This window comes from Oncorhynchus kisutch, linkage group LG3, assembly GCF_002021735.2.
Source record: "Oncorhynchus kisutch isolate 150728-3 linkage group LG3, Okis_V2, whole genome shotgun sequence".
In the NCBI taxonomy this organism is placed as follows: Eukaryota; Metazoa; Chordata; class Actinopteri; order Salmoniformes; family Salmonidae; genus Oncorhynchus; species Oncorhynchus kisutch.
In genome coordinates, this window is record NC_034176.2 from 19,715,869 (window position 1) to 19,735,886 (window position 20,018).

Genomic DNA, 20,018 nt, shown 5'->3' on the forward strand with positions numbered 1-20,018 from the left:
CCGTGGTTAGCTGAATACTAACGTTAGCCAAAACTTGAGATAGCTTTTCGAGCTAAAGGATAGCTGATGACCCCTATCCGTGGTTAGCTGAATACTAACGTAGCTAGCTTCTGTTGTGGATTTCAGATTTGAGGTGTGAATAATACTTTCTTTATATAAATTGGTGAGGCGGGTTGCAGGAGAGTGTTTTGAAGTTGAGTTTTCAGAAGAAAATATATATATATATATATTTGAAAAGATATGCGAAGAAAATATGTAAATATATATATACACGCGACACGACAAGATGAGGACAAAGGACGTCTGACTGCTATGCCATCTTGGATGTTAAGTGAGAATGTGAATGGGGAATTGTGAGAATGAATGGGGAATTGTGAGAATGAATGGGGAATTGTGAGAATGAATGGGGAATTGTGAGAATGAATGGGGGATTGTGAGAATGAATGGGGAATTCAATTAAGTGATTGTCGTTGTTGTGTTTCTTTCTGTTTTCTTTCTTTAAAAAACAAACAAAAGGATCGGAATACCAATCTGACAGCCTGTATGTTTGGACTGTTACCTGTGGGGAGTAATACTGTGTGTGTGTGGTGTCTAGTTGTACTGGTGTAACCTGTGGGGAGTAATACTGTGTGTGTGGTGTCTAGTTGTGTTGGGGTAACCTGTGGGGAGTAATAATGTGTGGGTTTGCTGTAGTTTAACGGGTAACCTGTGGGGAGTAATACTGTGTGTGTTTGCTGTAGTTTAACGGGTAACCTGTGGGGAGTAATACTGTGTGTGTTTGCTGTAGTTTAACGGGTAACCTGTGGAGAGTAATACTGTGTGTGTGGTGTCTAGTTGTACTGGTGTAACCTGTGGAGAGTAATACTGTGTGTGTGGTGTCTAGTTGTACTGGTGTAACCTGAGGAGAGTAATACTGTGTGTGTGGTGTCTAGTTGTACTGGTGTAACCTGTGGAGAGTAATACTGTGTGTGTGGTGTCTAGTTATACTGGTGTAACCTGTGGGGAGTAATACTGTGTGTGTGGTGTCTAGTTGTACTGGTGTAACCTGTGGGGAGTAATACTGTGTGTACTGGTGTAACCTGTGGGGAGTAATACTGTGTGTGTGGTGTCTAGTTGTACTGGTGTAACCTGTGGGGAGTAATACTGTGTGTGTGGTGTCTAGTTATACTGGTGTAACCTGTGGAGAGTAATACTGTGTGTGTGGTGTCTAGTTGTACTGGTGTAACCTGTGGGGAGTAATACTGTGTGTACTGGTGTAACCTGTGGGGAGTAATACTGTGTGCGTGGTGTCTAGTTGTACTGGTGTAACCTGTGGGGAGTAATACTGCGTGTGTGGTGTCTAGTTGTACTGGTGTAACCTGTGGGGAATAATACTGTGTGTGTTTGCTGTAGTTTAACGGGTAACCTGTGGGGAGTAATACTGTGTGTACTGGTGTAACCTGTGGGGAGTAATACTGTGTGTGCGGTGTCTAGTTGTACTGGTGTAACCTGTGGGGAGTAATACTGTGTATGTGGTGTCTAGTTGTACTGGTGTAACCTGTGGGGAGTAATACTGTGTGTGCGGTGTCTAGTTGTACTGGTGTAACCTGTGGGGAGTAATACTGTGTGTGTGGTGTCTAGTTGTACTGGTGTAACCTGTGGGGAGTAATACTGTGTGTGTGGTGTCTAGTTGTACTGGTGTAACCTGTGGGGAGTAATACTGTGTGCGTGGTGTCTAGTTGTACTGGTGTAACCTGTGGGGAGTAATACTGTGTGTGTGGTGTCTAGTTGTACTGGTGTAACCTGTGGGGAGTAATACTGTGTGTGTGGTGTCTAGTTGTACTGGTGTAACCTGTGGGGAGTAATACTGTGTGTGTGTGGTGTCTAGTTGTACTGGTGTAACCTGTGGGGAGTAATACTGTGTGTGTGGTGTCTAGTTGTACTGGTGTAACCTGTGGGGAGTAATACTGTGTGTACTGGTGTAACCTGTGGGGAGTAATACTGTGTGCGTGGTGTCCAGTTGTACTGGTGTAACCTGTGGGGAGTAATACTGTGTGTGTGGTGTCTAGTTGTACTGGTGTAACCTGTGGGGAGTAATACTGTGTGTACTGGTGTAACCTGTGGGGAGTAATACTGTGTGCATGGTGTCTAGTTGTACTGGTGTAACCTGTGGGGAGTAATACTATGTGTGTTTGCTGTAGTTTAACGGGTAACCTGTGGGGAGTAATACTGTGTGTACTGGTGTCTAGTTGTACTGGTGTAACCTGTGGGGAGTAATAATGTGTGTACTGGTGTAACCTGTGGGGAGTAATACTGTGTGTGTGGTGTCTAGTTGTACTGGTGTAACCTGTGGGGAGTAATACTGTGTGTGTGGTGTCTAGTTGTACTGGTGTAACCTGTGGGGAGTAATACTGTGTGCGTGGTGTCTAGTTGTACTGGTGTAACCTGTGGGGAGTAATACTGTGTGTACTGGTGTCTAGTTGTACTGGTGTAACCTGTGGGGAGTAATACTGTGTGTACTGGTGTAACCTGTGGGGAGTAATACTGTGTGTGTGGTGTCTAGTTGTACTGGTGTAACCTGTGGGGAGTAATACTGTGTGCGTGGTGTCTAGTTGTACTGGTGTAACCTGTGGGGAGTAATAGTGTGTGTACTGGTCTATCCTGTGGGGAGTAATACTGTGTGTATTGGTGTCTAGTTGTACTGGTGTAACCTGTGGGGAGTAATACTGTGTGTACTGGTGTAACCTGTGGGGAGTAATACTGTGTGTGTGGTGTCTAGTTGTACTGGTGTAACCTGTGGGGAGTAATACTGTGTGTGCAGTGTCTAGTTGTACTGGTGTAAACTGTGGGGAGTAATACTGTGTGTGTGGTGTCTAGTTGTACTGGTGTAACCTGTGGGGAGTAATACTGTGTGTGTGGTGTCTAGTTGTACTGGTGTAACCTGTGGGGAGTAATACTGTGTGTGCGGTGTCTAGTTGTACTGGTGTAACCTGTGGGGAATAATACTGTGTGTGCAGTGTCTAGTTGTACTGGTGTAACCTGTGGGGAGTAATACTGTGTGTGCGGTGTCTAGTTGTACTGGTGTAACCTGTGGGAAGTAATACTGTGTGTGCTGGTGTAACCTGTGGGGAGTAATACTGTGTGTACTGGTGTAACCTGTGGGGAGTAATACTGTGTGCGTGGTGTCTAGTTGTACTGGTGTAACCTTTTGGGAGTAATACTATGTGCGTGGTGTCTAGTTGTACTGGTGTAACCTGTTGGGAGTAATACTGTGTGTATGGTGTCTAGTTGTACTGGTGTAACCTGTGGGGAGTAATACTGTGTGTGTGTGGTGTCTAGTTGTACTGGTGTAACCTGTGGGGAGTAATACTGTGTGTGTGGTGTCTAGTTGTACTGGTGTAACCTGTGGGGAGTAATACTGTGTGTGTGGTGTCTAGTTGTACTGGTGTAACCTGTGGGGAGTAATACTGTGTGTGTGGTGTCTAGTTGTACTGGTGTAACCTGTGGGGAGTAATACTGTGTGTGTGGTGTCTAGTTGTACTGGTGTAACCTGTGGGGAGTAATACTGTGTGTGGTGTCTAGTTGTACTGGTGTAACCTGTGGGGAGTAATACTGCGTGTGTGGTGTCTAGTTGTACTGGTGTAACCTGTGGGGAGTAATACTGTGTGTGTTTGCAGTAGTGTAGCGGTTAACCTGTGATTCTGTGGTGTGATGCGGGTGGCTCCGTGTGGGTGTGTGTCAGTCTGCATGCAGCCACGACCCCGATGTGGGAGAGGCCGTCAGGGCTCAGTGCAGCAATCTCGCTCTCCAAATAGATTCCATCTTACCAGTCACCAAGGTGACCACAGACACTACTCGCTGTTCTCCCATGAGCCCCGGGCATCCTACTGGGAACCAGTCACATGAGGACGTACCTGTCGAAATGTAAATCACTGCACTGATAGTATTGACATATATGGTAGGACTGATATTATTGCTATTGCTAATGCCATCCCTTTTGTTCTTAGCTAAACTCCTTGCACAGTAATGACCACCACTGATACATTAGTCATCAACTCTCTTCTACAGATCCCCCCCACGGTTTGAAGTGTATTTGTCACTGTTATACCACACCACACACACACACACACACACACACACACACACACACACACACACACACACACACACACACACACACACACACACACACACACACACACACACACACACACACACACACACACACACACAATCATTGAATCACTGCTTATTGAATCTGTCTGTACCAGTCAGAACTTGTGAAGGCTGCTGCTTCACAAGGGGATCCATCATTTGCATTAGCATGACATTTTTTATCAAGGTTTTAATTATTGGGTACTAAGAGGTGTTTGCAGCTTTGTTTCAGCATGTTGTTGTGGTTATGGGGTCCTTTCACTAGGGAGGGGCTAGAGTAACCCAGACAAAAAAACTGTCTGTCTTGAGCTTTCGCTAGCAAACTTGTATCGACTGGGTCCAGCCCTCTAGCATATTTGCAACATTATCGAACTGGGTCCAGCTCTGTAGCGAATTTGCAACATTATCGAACTGGGTCCAGCCATCTAGCGTATTTGCAACATTATCGAACTGGGTCCAGCTCTCTAGCGAATTTGCAACATTATCGAACTGTGTCCAGCTCTCTAGCGAATTTGCAACATTATCGAACTGTGTCCAGCCTGCTAGCGAACTTGCAACATTATCAACTGGGTCCAGCCTGCTAGCGAACTTGCAACATTGTTTCAACTGGACCCTCACAGTTTCCATCGCCGATGAGTTCAGGACAGACACAGCTCTAGTTGGGTCCTGTATGTCAGCCCCTTTTCAGGGGTCCGGACATTTCTTTTTAGAAAGAAGGTCAATTTTTCAGCAAGATGCATCAATTAGTGTAGTGTAGGTGTAATGACAATCGCAGAATGACATCACACTTTCTGGTGTTTTGTAACAGGTGTGTCTTTCCCTTCATCAAATGGCAGTTGCACAGTGCACTGTTTGGATTATTTTGGAGTGGACCAACATGTGCTGGTAGCATACTTTTTGAAGTGATTTGTTTGACAATCAGATGAAAACATCTTGACTGGTTGTGTTCATGCCACATTTAAAGGTAATCCATGTTGCCTGTTAAAGCACATGTCTTTGCTATTAGGCCCATCATTTTGTTTGTGCAGGTGCAAGAGTACACACAAATAGGTGCGGGAATGTGTTGCTGTGAAAAAGTCCTGTGAAACAAAAATAGACCCCTGAATGTCACGGTATAATTTGCACTCCACACACACACACACACACACACACACACACACACACACACACACACACACACACACACACACACACACACACACACACACACACACACACACACACACGCGCACACACACACACACACACACATACACACACACATACACACATACACACACTGGAGAGAGTCAGTGGAAAGGGCAGAGAGAAAGAGAGGGAGGAGAAAGGGGGTGGGGATGGAGAAGAGGGACACTACAGAGAGTGAAATGGAGCAGAAGAAACATAGGTCTTTAGAGTATGGACATTTTTACTCAATATTTTTAAGTGGGTGTTTGCCAGCTTTAGCATTCTGGTGGTTTTATCAATATGGATGAGGATGACATATGCATTCGGTATAAAAATTATACTGATTTGAATGCCATATCAGTTACATTTCTCCATATTCATCTCCATTTCAAATGAAGGGGGCTATATCTGTGACACTCACTCCTCTCGTTGCATCTTTCTTACGCGCCGCGCCATACCTCTCTCCATCTCTCCCCTCTTTCTCTCACTTGCTCGCTCGCTCTCTTCTCCTCTCTCATCTCCTGTCCTCTCTCTCCTCTTTTCGCATTGTGCTCAGGCTCTCTCATTCTCTAATTTATTTATATCTTCTCTCTTTCAATCTGCCTTATCCATTCTCCGCCTCATCCATTCTCTGCCTCATCCATTCTCTTTCCTTCTCCATTTCCCCCTCTTTCTCTCTCTCTCTCTCTCTCTCTCTCTCCCTCTCTCTCTTTCTCTCTCTCTCTCTCTCTCTCTCTCTCTCTCTCTCTCTCTCTCTCTCTCGTCTTGGAGACAGTGCTGTGCTGCTCCCTGTCACTCTGCTCAGTTGACGGGCTCTGCTCTGCTCTCCCGTGCTGTGCTGCTCTCCTCTCCTTTCCTCCTCTCCTTTTTGCTGCTCTCTTCTCTCTTCTTTCTCCATTTCCTTTTCTTTGTTTTTTACTCTGTTCTGGAACGTATGCTCCGGGTGGACTGGCAGACTGGGATACTGGGATACTGCAGGTGGAGAGAGGGCTGGATGCTCCAGGCGTTCAGAACTCGGCCATCGGACCCTGTGGATCTGTGGGGAGGGGAGGGAGGGGTGGGGGAGAGGGAGAGTGGAAGGATTGCACCCAGGTGAAGGAAGGGCTGAGCTGCCGGGGGACCAAAACAAAGGTGGTGGTCTGGTGTTAGGGGTCATGCTCTGCCGGGATCTGAGTTGTTCTATTTGGCCGGAGACTCTGCTGCTTTGCCCCCTCCAAAGGGCTCTTTTCTTGGAAAAGCCAGGCGGGAGGAGCGGGAACCATGAACCAGCAGCTGGATGCTCCGCGGCCAATCAACTGGACCATTAGGAAACTGTGCGCTGCAGCCTTCCTACCATCTGTACGCCTGCTCAAGGTATGGGTACCAGAGTGGTCTGGAGTGGGGAGGGAGAGTGGGAGGTCGAGGAAAGGTGTAGTAGGAGAGAGCGAGGTAGAGGAAATATGGGACAGTGAATGGAGAGAGGATTAGGAGCAGAGCAAGAAGAGGGGTTGATATTGACTTAAGGTGGGTAGTTTTTTAGTTTTTTTGTTGCTCCATTCGGTATACAGGTAACTGCTGAAGCCACACAGGAATACCCTGGTCACAGATCTGTTTGTGCTGTCTTACCAATTCCTATTTGGTCATTGACAAGATGGGCCAAACAGATCTGGGACCAAGCTGACACAGGATGGGGTTGTGAGGAAGAAAGGCCAGCAGAGGATTATACTGTGACTGTTTGGTGAAGATATCTAAGCAGTTAGGTTATAGCCAATCCACACCTTCCTGTTTTCTGTCTGACAAGTGTTTTATTCTGGATGTGACTTCCCTGAGGTTGTCCTTGTTGGGTGCAAGAGACCATACAGCCTTCTCTGGCACTGGGCTGTGTGTGTGCACTGAATGTGCACATGCGTGTGTCCACTGCATGAGGGGCAGTGAGAAAATGTACAAGGAAATGTATTGGTTGTCACAGGATATTTATAGACCTTGTTATAAGATGGTTTTATTTATTGTCTGGTATAAACATATGACAGGTTGTTAGGGGCGGCAGGGTAGCCTAGTGGTTAGAGCGTTGGACTAGTAACCGAAAGGTTGCAAGTTGCAAATCCCCGAGCTGACAAGGTACAAATCTGTCGTTCTGCCCCTGAACAGGCAGTTAACCCACTGTTCCTAGGCTGTCATTGAAAATAAGAATTTGTTCTTAACTGACTTGCCTAGTAAAATAAAGGTAAAAAATATATATAAATAAATAAATAACCAGGCATTTGATACACAACATATTACAGGTTGTTAATAACCAGGTATCTTGTCTTGGTTCTCCCCAGTCTTCTTTTAATCACGCAACATCAAAGTCTCAAACCAAGTGTCTCTATGATGTTAAACCAGTCAAGATTAATGTGTGTGTGTGTGTGTGTGTTTGTGTGAAGCATTTGCATGTGTATGGCTCAAATAGATGATATTGTAATCACTGATTGTTTCTGTGTGCATCAGTGTAAGGCATTGACAGAGAGATAGAGGAAGTGTGTGTGCGTGTTGATGTGAGATGTTTTCTAATGACTGATGGGGCTTGATTGTGGGTCTGAGCCATCTCAGGAGTTGTCACAATGGCAGTGTAAGTTCATACACGTTCTGTATGCCTCTGGTTCTGTGTGGGTGTCTCCATATGAGGCCCTTTGATTCTACAGCCAAACACTTGGACCGTATCTCTCCCCCACACAAGAACCTTCACCTTCTTTCAACATATTTTAGAACAAATAGGGTATTATTTAAGAAATTTGCAAGGGTGCCATTATACTTGGCCACAATGTCTATTTTATTTATTTATTTAAACTTTATTTAACTAGGCAAGTCAGTTAAGAACAAATTCTTATTTTCAATGATGGCCTAGGAACAGTGGGTTAACTGCCTGTTCAGGGGCAGAACGACAGATTTGTACCTTGTCAGCTCAGGGGTTTGAACTTGCAACCTTCCGGTTACTAGTCCAACGCTCTAACCACTAGGCTACCCTGCCACCCCTATTTGGAAATCAGTGCTGTTGGGACTTTTCAGTGCTGATAGATGGAGGTTGTAACTGCTGTTATGTTGTCCATGGAGGTTCTTTCTCAGTGGTTGTAGATGGCTTTTGGGATTCACTACTTGATACTCTTTGCTCATGATGAAACAATGGTTAGAGGTTGTGATTAGAAATATTGGTTGTGCTTATTTGGAAGTCCTTCACTAGAATACAGCTCTTCTGTATACTAGTGCTTAATGTAGATAAATCATTTGTCACTTCACATTCCCTCAGATTCCAATAGTCCCGTCATGTCACAGCCACAGTCACACCTCTAAATGTCACACTCACAATCCAACCTGCTGACACACCATGGCCAAGTGTTGATTGGTCGGCACAGTTAATCAAAAAGCCATTACCACTCTCACCATGTGTTGCTACGGTAACAGCCCACCATGTGCCCTTTCACAGCCTGGGAGAGTAGCAGAGTGGATGATGTGGATTAGGTAGGTGACACACAGATACAAACCGATCGATTAAAGATTGATCATCTGGGGGACGTCAGGGGTTTTAACCTCACGGTGATGGTAATCAACTGTAGGTCACCTGATCCTTTTAAAGGACAGCAGGTTACGTGGTGTGACAGATTAAATTCCCTGGTGTTTGATTGGTGCTGTTATTGCCCTATCATGGTACGTCTTCTAACCCAATTGTTCTCTTTGTCAGCACCCTTGCCCACATGGATTTACAGATCTTTCAGAATAAGGATGAATGTCTGCCAGGGTGGATGTGAACAGTGAAAATAAAGCGTAAGACACTCATGGAGCCAGCGTGCGATGGTAATTCAGTGAGTCTGTGCCATGATTCATTCCCGAGACATACTGGCAATGAATCAAGTTCTCTGGCAGGTGTTTTCAACAAGTAATTAAATCCCCCATTATAACAGAGTTTCCTCTCGACCTTCCAGATGACAAGCAATTGGTCAAGTGTCGGCCCCCAAGAGAATAATGTCTCCATTATGGAGGGAAATAAGTGTTTGCTGAATTGGTGACTGAAATGATATAGTCTAGAGAGGAAACACTCATTAATGTAAGCTGCTGGACAGCCCTCTCGTGAGCAATCACAATATTTTCATCTCACGCTTTTTTGGCATATTCTTTGACTTATCGTTACAGATGACTTTTTGCTGAAAGTAAAAGGTGTGAAATACAAAAAGACAGTTGCCCTGAAACTGAATACCTGTCCCCTTCAATCTGCTGTTGCTATTATATTCTTCCTCTTTCTATATTTAAGATTTCAGCGCTTTCCTCTCCTCTTTGTATCCCTTCTTCCTCTGTCCCTCTTCTGGGAGAGGTTCTTTCTTGGCACCTTTCTCATCCTCTCTGTTTCCTCTCCCTCTGTAGGAGAGAGACTCAGATAGTGAGTGTGTTATTCATTACTGAATTGTCTTCATGCCCCCTGGAGTTGCACAAGAAGTGTGAAATGCTCTCCTTTTATTCAGTCACTGTCTCCCTCTCCCCCTTCTCTGTCTCTCCTTTGGTTTGTCTCTCTCTCTCTCTCTCTCTCTCTCTCTCTCTCTCTCTCTCTCTCTCTCTCTCTCTCTCATCATGCTCCATGGGTATGATGCCTTCCAATGCCAATTTTAATGCTCCATCTTATGCAAAGTGCATGGAAGGGAGAGACCGCCAAAGAACCCATTTGAGTATCACAGTAGCAGTTATGTAGCTACAGCTCCTAGGGTGAGGAAATGGAACTGCAGAATAGTCTTATACAACAGCTCCGTTGTCTATTTATCATTCTCATGTGCTATTTTTACACGGTTCATGTACAAATGTACTTCTATACTCAGTGTTATCTATAGGTGGCGCTCTTACTGAGTTGGTATTTGGAGTGGATGGCCTCTACAGTTTAAGTTAACCTTAGACAGACTGATCAGTTCAGGGGAGAAGGGTGTCCAAGAAATAGACAATTTGTCAATTATTGTAAACAGTTGTGGAATAGCTGGTGAGAATTCTGCATTGTTGTTGATTTTGTTGTGGACTTGGTTGTAGTCTAAACCCAGCTAACAATTTCTGTTTACCCTAAACTCTCTGTTTACCCTAAACTCTCTGTTTACCCTAAACTCTCTGTTTACCCTAAACTCTCTGTTTACCCTAAACTCTCTGTTTACCCTAAACTCTCTGTTTACCCTAAACTCTCTGTTTACACCCTAAACTCTCTGTTTACCCTAAACTCTCTGTTTACCCTAAACTCTCTGTTTACCCTAAACTCTCTGTTTACCCTAAACTCTCTGTTTACCCTAAACTCTCTGTTTACCCTAAACTCTCTGTTTACCCTAATGTTTGCAGGGACGTTTTGAGAATGTTGTAATATTATAAAGTTTTCTAAAAGTTCCCCCGAAAGTTTGACAGAGGTTCCCTCGGATGTTCCCATGACATGGCTATAATGTTTTCTCAATGAGCGTTTGATTAACATATTCTAAAAATGTCAAAAACAAACATTCTCCAAATGTTCTGAGAACCATTATGGCATGTACTTCTACTAATGTTTGTCATATAATATTACCCCGGGACATTTTTTTTAAATATTCATGGGATCTTGTCAAGCTAGTTGGAAACCAAATTAGGACCCCATTGCAACGTAAAGTTGTAGGAACATTCACTGTTTGCTGTGATTGTTTAATTCTTCAAAATTGCTGTCTCATTTATGTTGGGTAACGTACAGTGCCTTCGGAAAGTATTCAGACCCCTTGACTTTTTCCACATTTTGTAACATTACAGCCTTTTTCTAAAATGGATTAAAAACATAAAAATCATCAGCAATCTACACACAATACCCCATAATGACAAAGCAAAAACAGGATTTTTAGAAATCTTTGCAAATGTATTAAGACTAAAAAACAGAAAACCTTATCTACATAAGTATTCAGACCCTTTGCTATAAGACTCGAATTTCAGCTCAGGTGCATCCTGTTTCCATTGATCATCCTTGAGATCAAATCAAATCAAATCAAATTTATTTATATAGCCCTTCGTACATCAGCTGATATCTCAAAGTGCTGTACAGAAACCCAGCCTAAAACCCCAAACAGCAAGCAATGCAGGTGTAGAAGCACGGTAGCTAGGAAAAACTCCCTAGAAAGGCCAATACCTAGGAAGAAACCTAGAGAGGAACCAGGCTATGTGGGGTGGCCAGTCCTCTTCTGGCTGTGCCGGGTGGAGATTATAACAGAACATGGCCAAGATGTTCAAATGTTCATAAATGACCAGCATGGTCGAATAATAATAAGGCAGAACAGTTGAAACTGGAGCAGCAGCACAGTCAGGTGGAAGTTGAAACTGGAGCAGCAGCATGGTCAGGTGGACTGGGTACAGCAAGGAGTCATCATGTCAGGTAGTCCTGGGGCATGGTCCTAGGGCTCAGGTCAGTTGAAACTGGAACAGCAGCATGGCCAGGTGGACTGGGGACAGCAAGGAGTCATCATGTCAGGTAGTCCTGGGGCATGGTCCTAGGGCTCAGGTCCTCCGAGAGAGAGAAAGAAAGAGAGAAGGAGAGAATTAGAGAACGCACACTTAGATTCACACAGGACACCGAATAGGACAGGAGAAGTACTCCAGATATAACAAACTGACCCCAGCCCCCCGACACATAAACTATTGCAGCATAAATACTGGAGGCTGAGACAAGAGGGGTCAGGAGACACTGTGGCCCCATCCGAGGACACCCCCGGACAGGGCCAAACAGGAAGGATATAACCCCACCCACTTTGCCAAAGCACAGCCCCCACACCACTAGAGGGATATCTTCAACCACCAACTTACCATCCTGAGACAAGGCTGAGTATAGCCCACAAAGATCTCCGCCACGGCACAACCCAAGGGGGGGGCGCCAACCCAGACAGGATGACCACAACAGTGAATCAACCCACTCAGGTGACGCACCCCCTCCAGGGACGGCATGAGAGAGCCCCAGCAAGCCAGTGACTCAGCCCCTGTAATAGGGTTAGAGGCAGAGAATCCCAGTGGAAAGAGGGGAACAGGCCAGGCAGAGACAGCAAGATGTTTCTACAACTTGGTTGGAGTCCACCTGTGGTAAATTCTGTCTATATAAGGTCCAACAGTTGACAGTGCATGTCAGAGCAAAACCAATTCATGAGGTTGAAGGAATTGTCCGTAGAGCTCCGAGACAGGATTGTGTCGAGGCACAGATCTGGGGAAGGGCACCAAAACATTTCTGCAGCATTGAAGGTTCCCAAGAACACAGTGACCTCCATCATTCTTAAATTGAAGAAGTTTGGAACAACCAAAACTCTTCCTAGAGCTGGCTGCCTGGCCAATCTGAGCAATTGGGGGAGAAGGGCCTTGGCCAGGGAGATGATCAAGAACCCGATGGTCAGTCTGACAGAGCTCCAGAGTTCCACTGTGGAGATGAGAGAACCTTTCAGAAGGACAACCGTCTCTAAAGCACTCCACCAATCAGGCTTTTATTGTAGAGTGGCCAGACGGAAGCCACTCCTCAGTAAAAGGAACATGACAGGCCACTTGCCAAAAGGCACCTAAAGGACTTTCAGACCATGAGAAACAAGATTCTCTGGTCTGATGAAACAAAGATTGAACTCTTTGGCCTGAATGCCAAGCGTCACATCTGGAGGAAACCTGACACCATCCCTATGGTGAAGCATGGTGGTGGCAGAATCATGCTGTGGGAATGTCTTTCCGCGGTAGGGACTGGGAGACTAGTCAGGATCGAGACAAAGATGAACGGAGTAAAGTACAGAGGGATCATTGATGAAAACCTGCTCCAGAGCGCTCAAGACCTCAGACTGGGGCGAAGGTTCACCCTCCAACAGGAGAATGACACTAAGCACACAGCCAAGACAACACAGGAGTGGCTTCGGGACAAGTCTCTGAATGTCCTTGAGTGGGTCAGCCAGAGCCTGGACTTGAACCCGATCGAACATCTCTGGAGAGATCTGAAAATAGCTTTGCAGCAATGTTCCCCATTCAACCTGACATAGCTTGAGAGGATCTGCAGAGAAGATTGGGAGAAACTCCCCAAATACAGGTGTGCCAAGCTTGTAGCATCAAACCCAAGAAGACTCGATGCTGTAATCGCTGCCAAAGGTGCTTCAAGAAAGTACTGAGTAAAGGGTCTGAATACTTATGCAAATGTGATATTTCCATCTTAAAATTTTTTAAATGAGCAAAAATGTCTAAAAACCTTTGTCGTTATGAGGTATTGTGTGTAGGTTGATGAGAAAAAGTAACAACACCTTTCTGAATGCACTGTAGTTAAAAATAGAAAAATCACTTTGATATGTGTGTTAGGCCTTTTCGCTCTAGGCCTATCAGTAATCTGTATACTGCATTCATCAGGGTTAAATCAAATAAATGAATAGGTTGGGCTGAAGCCTCTCCTGCAGATTTCTTGACTGCTGCACAGAACAAATGTTGTACTTCATTACCAACCCAGATGAATAATTTAGATTGTGAGAGGGATTGTTTCAATTGTCGTGGCTTTTGGAAAACTACTGGTTATCACATTCAATTAGCCATGTTGCGTGATACTGACACAAGTCACAATGCATGTTATGGTCTCTCTGTTTGTGTTCCGAGAACACTCACAACAGTGTCATTTCTGAGTCAGAGCAATCTATTTGTAAAATGATTTGAGTGAAGGATGCTTTACCGCACTATGTGTGGTGCTCACATTTAACAATGCACAATTTTTCTGTTTCGGATGGAGGTTTAATTAACCACATTATATCTCACTGTATCAGTCTTTCTCCTCCTCTCATTGGAGTAGCCTATTCCTTCATCTCTTTCACTCACTCTCTCTTGCCTTCCTCTACACGTCCATGTTCTTATAACCTAAATAAGTAGGTGCAAATGAGAATTGTTATTTGAAAGTCAGTGAAGTGAGAGTCCTACAGGTGTGAACTTAGCTAGGGTATGTGAAGAGTGTTGTACAGAGGACATGTAATCATGGAAACGTCTCTGTCACGACTTCCGCCGAAGTCGGTCCCTCTCCTTGTTCGGGCGACGTTCGGCGTTCGACGTCACCGGTCTTTTAGCCATCGCAGATCCACTTTTCATTTTCCATTTGTTTTGTCTTTGTTTTCTACACACCGGGTTTCTATTCCCCAATGACATGTTCATTATTTAACCCTCTGTTTCCTACATGTTAGTGTGCGTGTTTATATATTGTTCATGTCGGTTCTTGTCGGCTGGTTATTGTTTGCTGGGTTATGTATTTACGCCTGTTATTTTCGAGTGACTGGTATTTCTCTGCACCGTGAGTATTGTCTGTATACTGGTGCTGTCGTGGAATTAAATACCTTGTACACTCATCTCTGCTCTCCTGCGCCTGATCCACCTCCTGACAGTCTCTAACTTTTGTGCACTTTGGTGTTAAAACACACTTCAGCCTACTCCAGGAGCCTTGGAAAGCTTTCACCTTCATGTCTAAATTAATCAAACGCTACACGCATGAAATTACAATTAAGACATTATTTCACTAACTAGGCAAGCGAAGAACACAAGCTCGCAATTAAGACCTCAGTCGTTTGTTTTCACTCTCAGACGTTTATTTCCCGTTGGCATGGCTCCCACTAGGCATCTGAAATGAAAGGGCTCGTTCTCAGACAGTATTTGCTTTCAGATTTGAAACGCTTTCTGAGAAAACAAAGTAATAGTTGGAAATAAACAGTCTGAATAAGATGTTGTGCCACTTAAATATGGGCCTACTGTAGCTGTGTTTTGTCTCTATTTCCAGTGCTGTATATCACCTGTCTATCATGCTCCGAAAACTTCCAAAACAGAAGCACGGTAAAGATGATTGCTATTGGGGCACTGAGGATGGGCCTGGGTCCGATGCTTGGTGAACCATAATAACCCCAATGTGCGCATGTTCAAATCTCACTCCTGTGGTCCTGGAAGAAAGTCATTTTCAAGCCCCTGCCCACGCTCCCTCTACACTCTTAGAAAAAAGGCTTCCAAAAGGGTTCTTTGGCTGTCCCCATAGGAGAACCCTTTTTGGTTCTAGGTAGAATCCTTTTTGGTTCCTTGTAAAACCCTCTGTGAAAAGGGTTCTACATTGAACCAAAAAGGGTTCTTCCAATAGTTATCCTATGGGGACAGTCAAATATCCTTTTTAGGTTCTAGATAGCAATTCGTTTTTTAAAAGTGTACCAATCCACCCCCACTCCAACCCCTAGCCCATTATCCATGACATCAGCAAATGTATGTCTCTCTGTGTGGACCTTTGACCCCAGGACTGTCTCTCTGTGTGGACCTTGGACCCCCAGGACTGTCTCTCTGCATGGACCTTGGACCCCCAGGACTGTCTCTCTGTGTGGACCTTGGACCCCCAGGACTGTCTACCTGTATGGACCTTGGACCCCCAGGACTGTCTCTCTGCATGGACCTTTGATCCCCAGTACTTTGTCTCTGCTGCCGTCAGTCAGTGGGTGGGAAGTTATGGGTCTTTCTTGGGATGGAAGACTATTTGATCATGTATAAGGAGGAAGTAATGTATCTGCCGCCAGAGCTGTGCTTTATGGAATCTCAGTAGACAGTTCAACATGTAGTATGGTACCCTGCAGGGCAGTTAGAATAAAATGTACTTGTGTTTGTTTTTGAATGTGTGTGTGTATTTGTGCTGTGTTGTGTGTGGGTGTGTGTGGTGCCTGCGTGCATGTGGTACGTACATGCGTGAGTGTGTGTGGCCTGTTTGGCCATTGGTTCGTGGTCCCAGAAGTCATCGCCCCTTGTCATGACACTCTTATGCACCCTCTACACACACACACACACACACACACACCCTATGCACACACCAGGGTTTCACACACACACACACACACACACACACACACACACACACACACACACACACACACACACACACACACACACACACACACACACACACACACCCTATGCACACACCAGGGTTTCACACACACACACACACACACACACACACACACACACACACACACACACACACACACACACACACACACACACACACACACACACACACACACACACACACACACACCAGGGTTTCATACACACACTCACACCCTATACACACACCAGGGTTGCACACACCCTATGCACACACCTGGGTTTCACACACCCTATACACACACCCTATGCACACACCAGGGTTTCACACACACACACACACACACACACACACACTATTTCATACCCCAGGGTTTCATACACACACACACCCTATGCACACACCAGGGTTTCACACACACCCTATACACACGCCAGGGTTTCACACACCCTATGCACACACCAGGATTTCACACACCCTATGCACACACCAGGGTTTCACACACCCTATGCACACACCAGGGTTTCACACACCCTATGCACACACCAGCGTTTCACACATAACCTATGTACACACCAGGGTTTCATACACCCTATGTACACACCAGGGTTTCATACACCCTATGCACACACCAGGGTTTCATACACCCTATGCACACACCAGGGTTTCATACACCCTATGCACACACCAGGGTTTCATACACCCTATGCACACACCAGCGTTTCAATCACCCTATGCACACACCAGGGTTTCATACACCCTATGCACACACCAGGGTTTCATACACCCTATGCACACACCAGCGTTTCAATCACCCTATGCACACACCAGGGTTTCATACACCCTATGCACACACCAGGGTTTCATACACCCTATGCACACACCAGGGTTTCATACACCCTATGCACACACCAGGGTTTCACACACCCTATACTCTGGACCCTGATCTCTCTTTTGACGAACATATCAAGACTTTTTCAAGGATAGCTTTTTTCCATCTACGTAACATTGCAAAAATCTGAAACTTTCTGTCTAAAAATGATGAAGAAAAATTCATCCATGCTTTTGTCACTTCTAGGTTAGACTACTGCAATGCTCTACTTTCCGGCTACCCGGATAAAGCACTACATACATTTCAGTTAGTTGTCCCACAACTGTCCCAGAGTCTGTTTGGGCTATTTCTTTCTCGACAAGCTGACCACTAGAAAAGGTCAACTTTTCTACTATGGGGGATAGTAGATTGGCATAGACTCATAGGCGGCGCATCCATAAGTCTAGGGGAAGCTAAGCTTTCCCTAAGTAAATTGAATTAAATTGCCAAGATTATATAGCCTAATTAGCCTACTCCTGTCTAAACTGAAACATGCATGACTTGGCCACAGAGGATCATTAGCTTCCCCTTTTCATGTCCTCCTCCAGTTTAGATGGATGTCATATTCTGTATGTCTCCCCTTCCCCTTCTCATAGGCCTATTATACGGACAAGGTCGTTTTTATTGATCTGTTTGTCAATGTCAGCAGAGTAGGCTGCTAAAAAATATTCTGCTAATGTCTTCAGTCAGATAAAGTGTAGTAGAATTGCGTGAAATGTGTTTTCCTGTGTAAAGAAAGAAGAAACTTACCTGATATAGCCTACAGCCTGTTCTGTACGTGCTCAGCCATGCATTCAACTGTATTTTTTGCAAATAGTGATTTACATTATTAGCCTAAATTATGAATATCAAATCTACATAAGTCTGCAAATGTAATGATGCATGGAATGCTTTAATATGAAGGTGCATTTTTATGGTGAAAATGTGTTTCCCCAAACCTGAAACTCACGCACCTCCTATGATTAGGCTAGTGATGTTGCTGTTTGTTACTCATCTTGTTGGCTGAGGAAACGTACACGTGGACAGCTATTCTAACATCTTCAAAGTGCGCGGTAAGGAAGCACATCATTGCATCCTCGACTTGCATGTTCTGTTAAGATGATTTACCATAATATAAATATTATTTCAGTCATTCTGAGCACCGTGGGTGGACGCCCAGTGTCATTCTGAGCACCGTGGGTGGACGCCCAGTGTCATTGTGAGCACCGTGGGTGGACGCCCAGTGTCATTGTGAGCACCGTGGGTGGACGCCCAGTGTCATTGTGAGCACCGTGGGTGGACGCCCAGTGTCATTCTGAGCACCGTGGGTGGACGCCCAGTGTCATTGTGAGCACCGTGGGTGGACGCCCAGTGTCATTGTGAGCACCGTGGGTGGACGCCCAGTGTCATTCTGAGCACCTGGGTGGACGCCCAGTGTCATTCTGAGCACCGTGGGTGGACGCCCAGTGTCATTCTGAGCACCGTGGGTGGACGCCCAGTGTCATTCTGAGCACCGTGGGTGGACGCCCAGTGTCATTCTGAGCACCATGGGTGGACGCCCAGTGTCATTCTGAGCACCGTGGGTGGACGCCCAGTGTCATTCTGAGCACCGTGGGTGGACGCCCAGTGTCATTCTGAGCACCGTGGTTGGACGCCCTAATCTGGTTACACACCCAATGCATATGGGTCCGGTAAACTTCTCAAATGTCTGGTAAATGTTTTATTTAACCTTTATTTAACTAGGCAAGTGAGTTAAGAACAAATTCTTATTTACAATGACGGCCTACCAGGGAAGACTGGGTTAACTGCCTTGTTCAGGGGCAGAACGACAGATTTTTACCTTGTCAGCTTGGGGATTTGATCCAGTAACCTTTCAGTTACGCACACACTCACACACACACAGGCACCCACCCACAACATACTTACATCTAGATGAAAGTGCCTCATTCCACATTCTAAGCACACAGTAAGAAGGTAGCACTTAGACTAATCGATTAGACTGATTTAATAATGCTCAGTGCACCCAACCAAAACCTTTTCCCTCTACAAGATTTACTTCCATCAAGCAGCTAGCTCACCTCATGTTGAAATACAGGGGGACAGGGTGTGTGTGCGTGTGTGCCTGTGTGTGTGTGTGTGTGTGCCTGTGTGTGTGTCTGTCTGTCTGTCTGTCTGTCTGTCTGTCTGTCTGTCTGTCTGTGTGCGTGTGTGCGTGTGTGTGTGTGTGTGTGTGTGTGTGTGTGTGTGTGTGTGTGTGTGTGTGTGTGTGTGTGTGTGTGTGTGTGTGAAACCCTGGTGTGTACATAGGGTGTGTGAAACCCTGGTGTGTGCATAGGGTGTGTGTGTGTATGAAACCCTGGTGTGTGCATAAGGTGTGTGTGTGTATGAAACCCTAGCGTCTACATAGGGTGTGTGAAACCCTGGTGTGTGCATAGGGTGTGTGTGTGTTTGAAACCCTGGTGTGTGCATAAGGTGTGTGTGTGTGTGTGTGTGTGTGTGTGTGTGTGTGTGTGTGTGTGTGTGTGTGTGTGTGTGTGTGTGTGTGTGTGTGTGTGTGTGTGTGTGTGTGTGTGTGTGTGTGTGTGTGTGTGTGTGTGTGTGTGTCAGTGTGCGTATGAACCCCTGGTGTGTGCATAGGGTGTGTGAAACCCTGGTGTGTGCATAAGGTGTGTGTGTGTGTATGAAACCCTGGTGTGTGCATAGGGTGTGTGTGAAACCCTGGCGTGTGGATAAGGTGTGTGTGTGTATGAAACCCTGGTGTGTGCATAGGGTGTGTATGTAGGTTTTCTACGGTATGTTTATTATTATTCTTGAATGTTTAAATGTTCTTTGTGTTTGACATGCATGTTATTGAGTGTGTGCATTTATAGCTTTCCAATTGTGCATAGTCAAATCAATTTATCAATACAATTCTATTTGATGATTTATCTATGTTCATGTGGTATATTACACTCAAGGCTGTTAGAATAACGAAGATTTAAGGGAAGCAAGAGGATAAGTAGAAAACTGTACACATGTCCAATTTACACTTTTAGCTTGTACCAAAGG

The 20,018-nt window shown here is 45.2% G+C and overlaps 1 protein-coding gene across 2 annotated transcripts in view; it reads left to right on the top strand.

The window, feature by feature from the left end:
* Positions 1–6,127: 6,127 nt before the first annotated feature.
* LOC109871557 (transient receptor potential cation channel subfamily M member 3) overlaps positions 6,128–20,018 on the top strand; it is a 175,342-nt gene continuing 161,451 nt past the window's right edge. For both annotated transcript variants that reach the window (XM_031818559.1, XM_031818570.1), the window contains exon 1: positions 6,128–6,654. In XM_031818559.1, the coding sequence (XP_031674419.1) occupies positions 6,562–6,654 (93 nt within the window). In that variant the 5' untranslated portion in view covers positions 6,128–6,561. The remainder of the gene's footprint in view (positions 6,655–20,018) is intronic.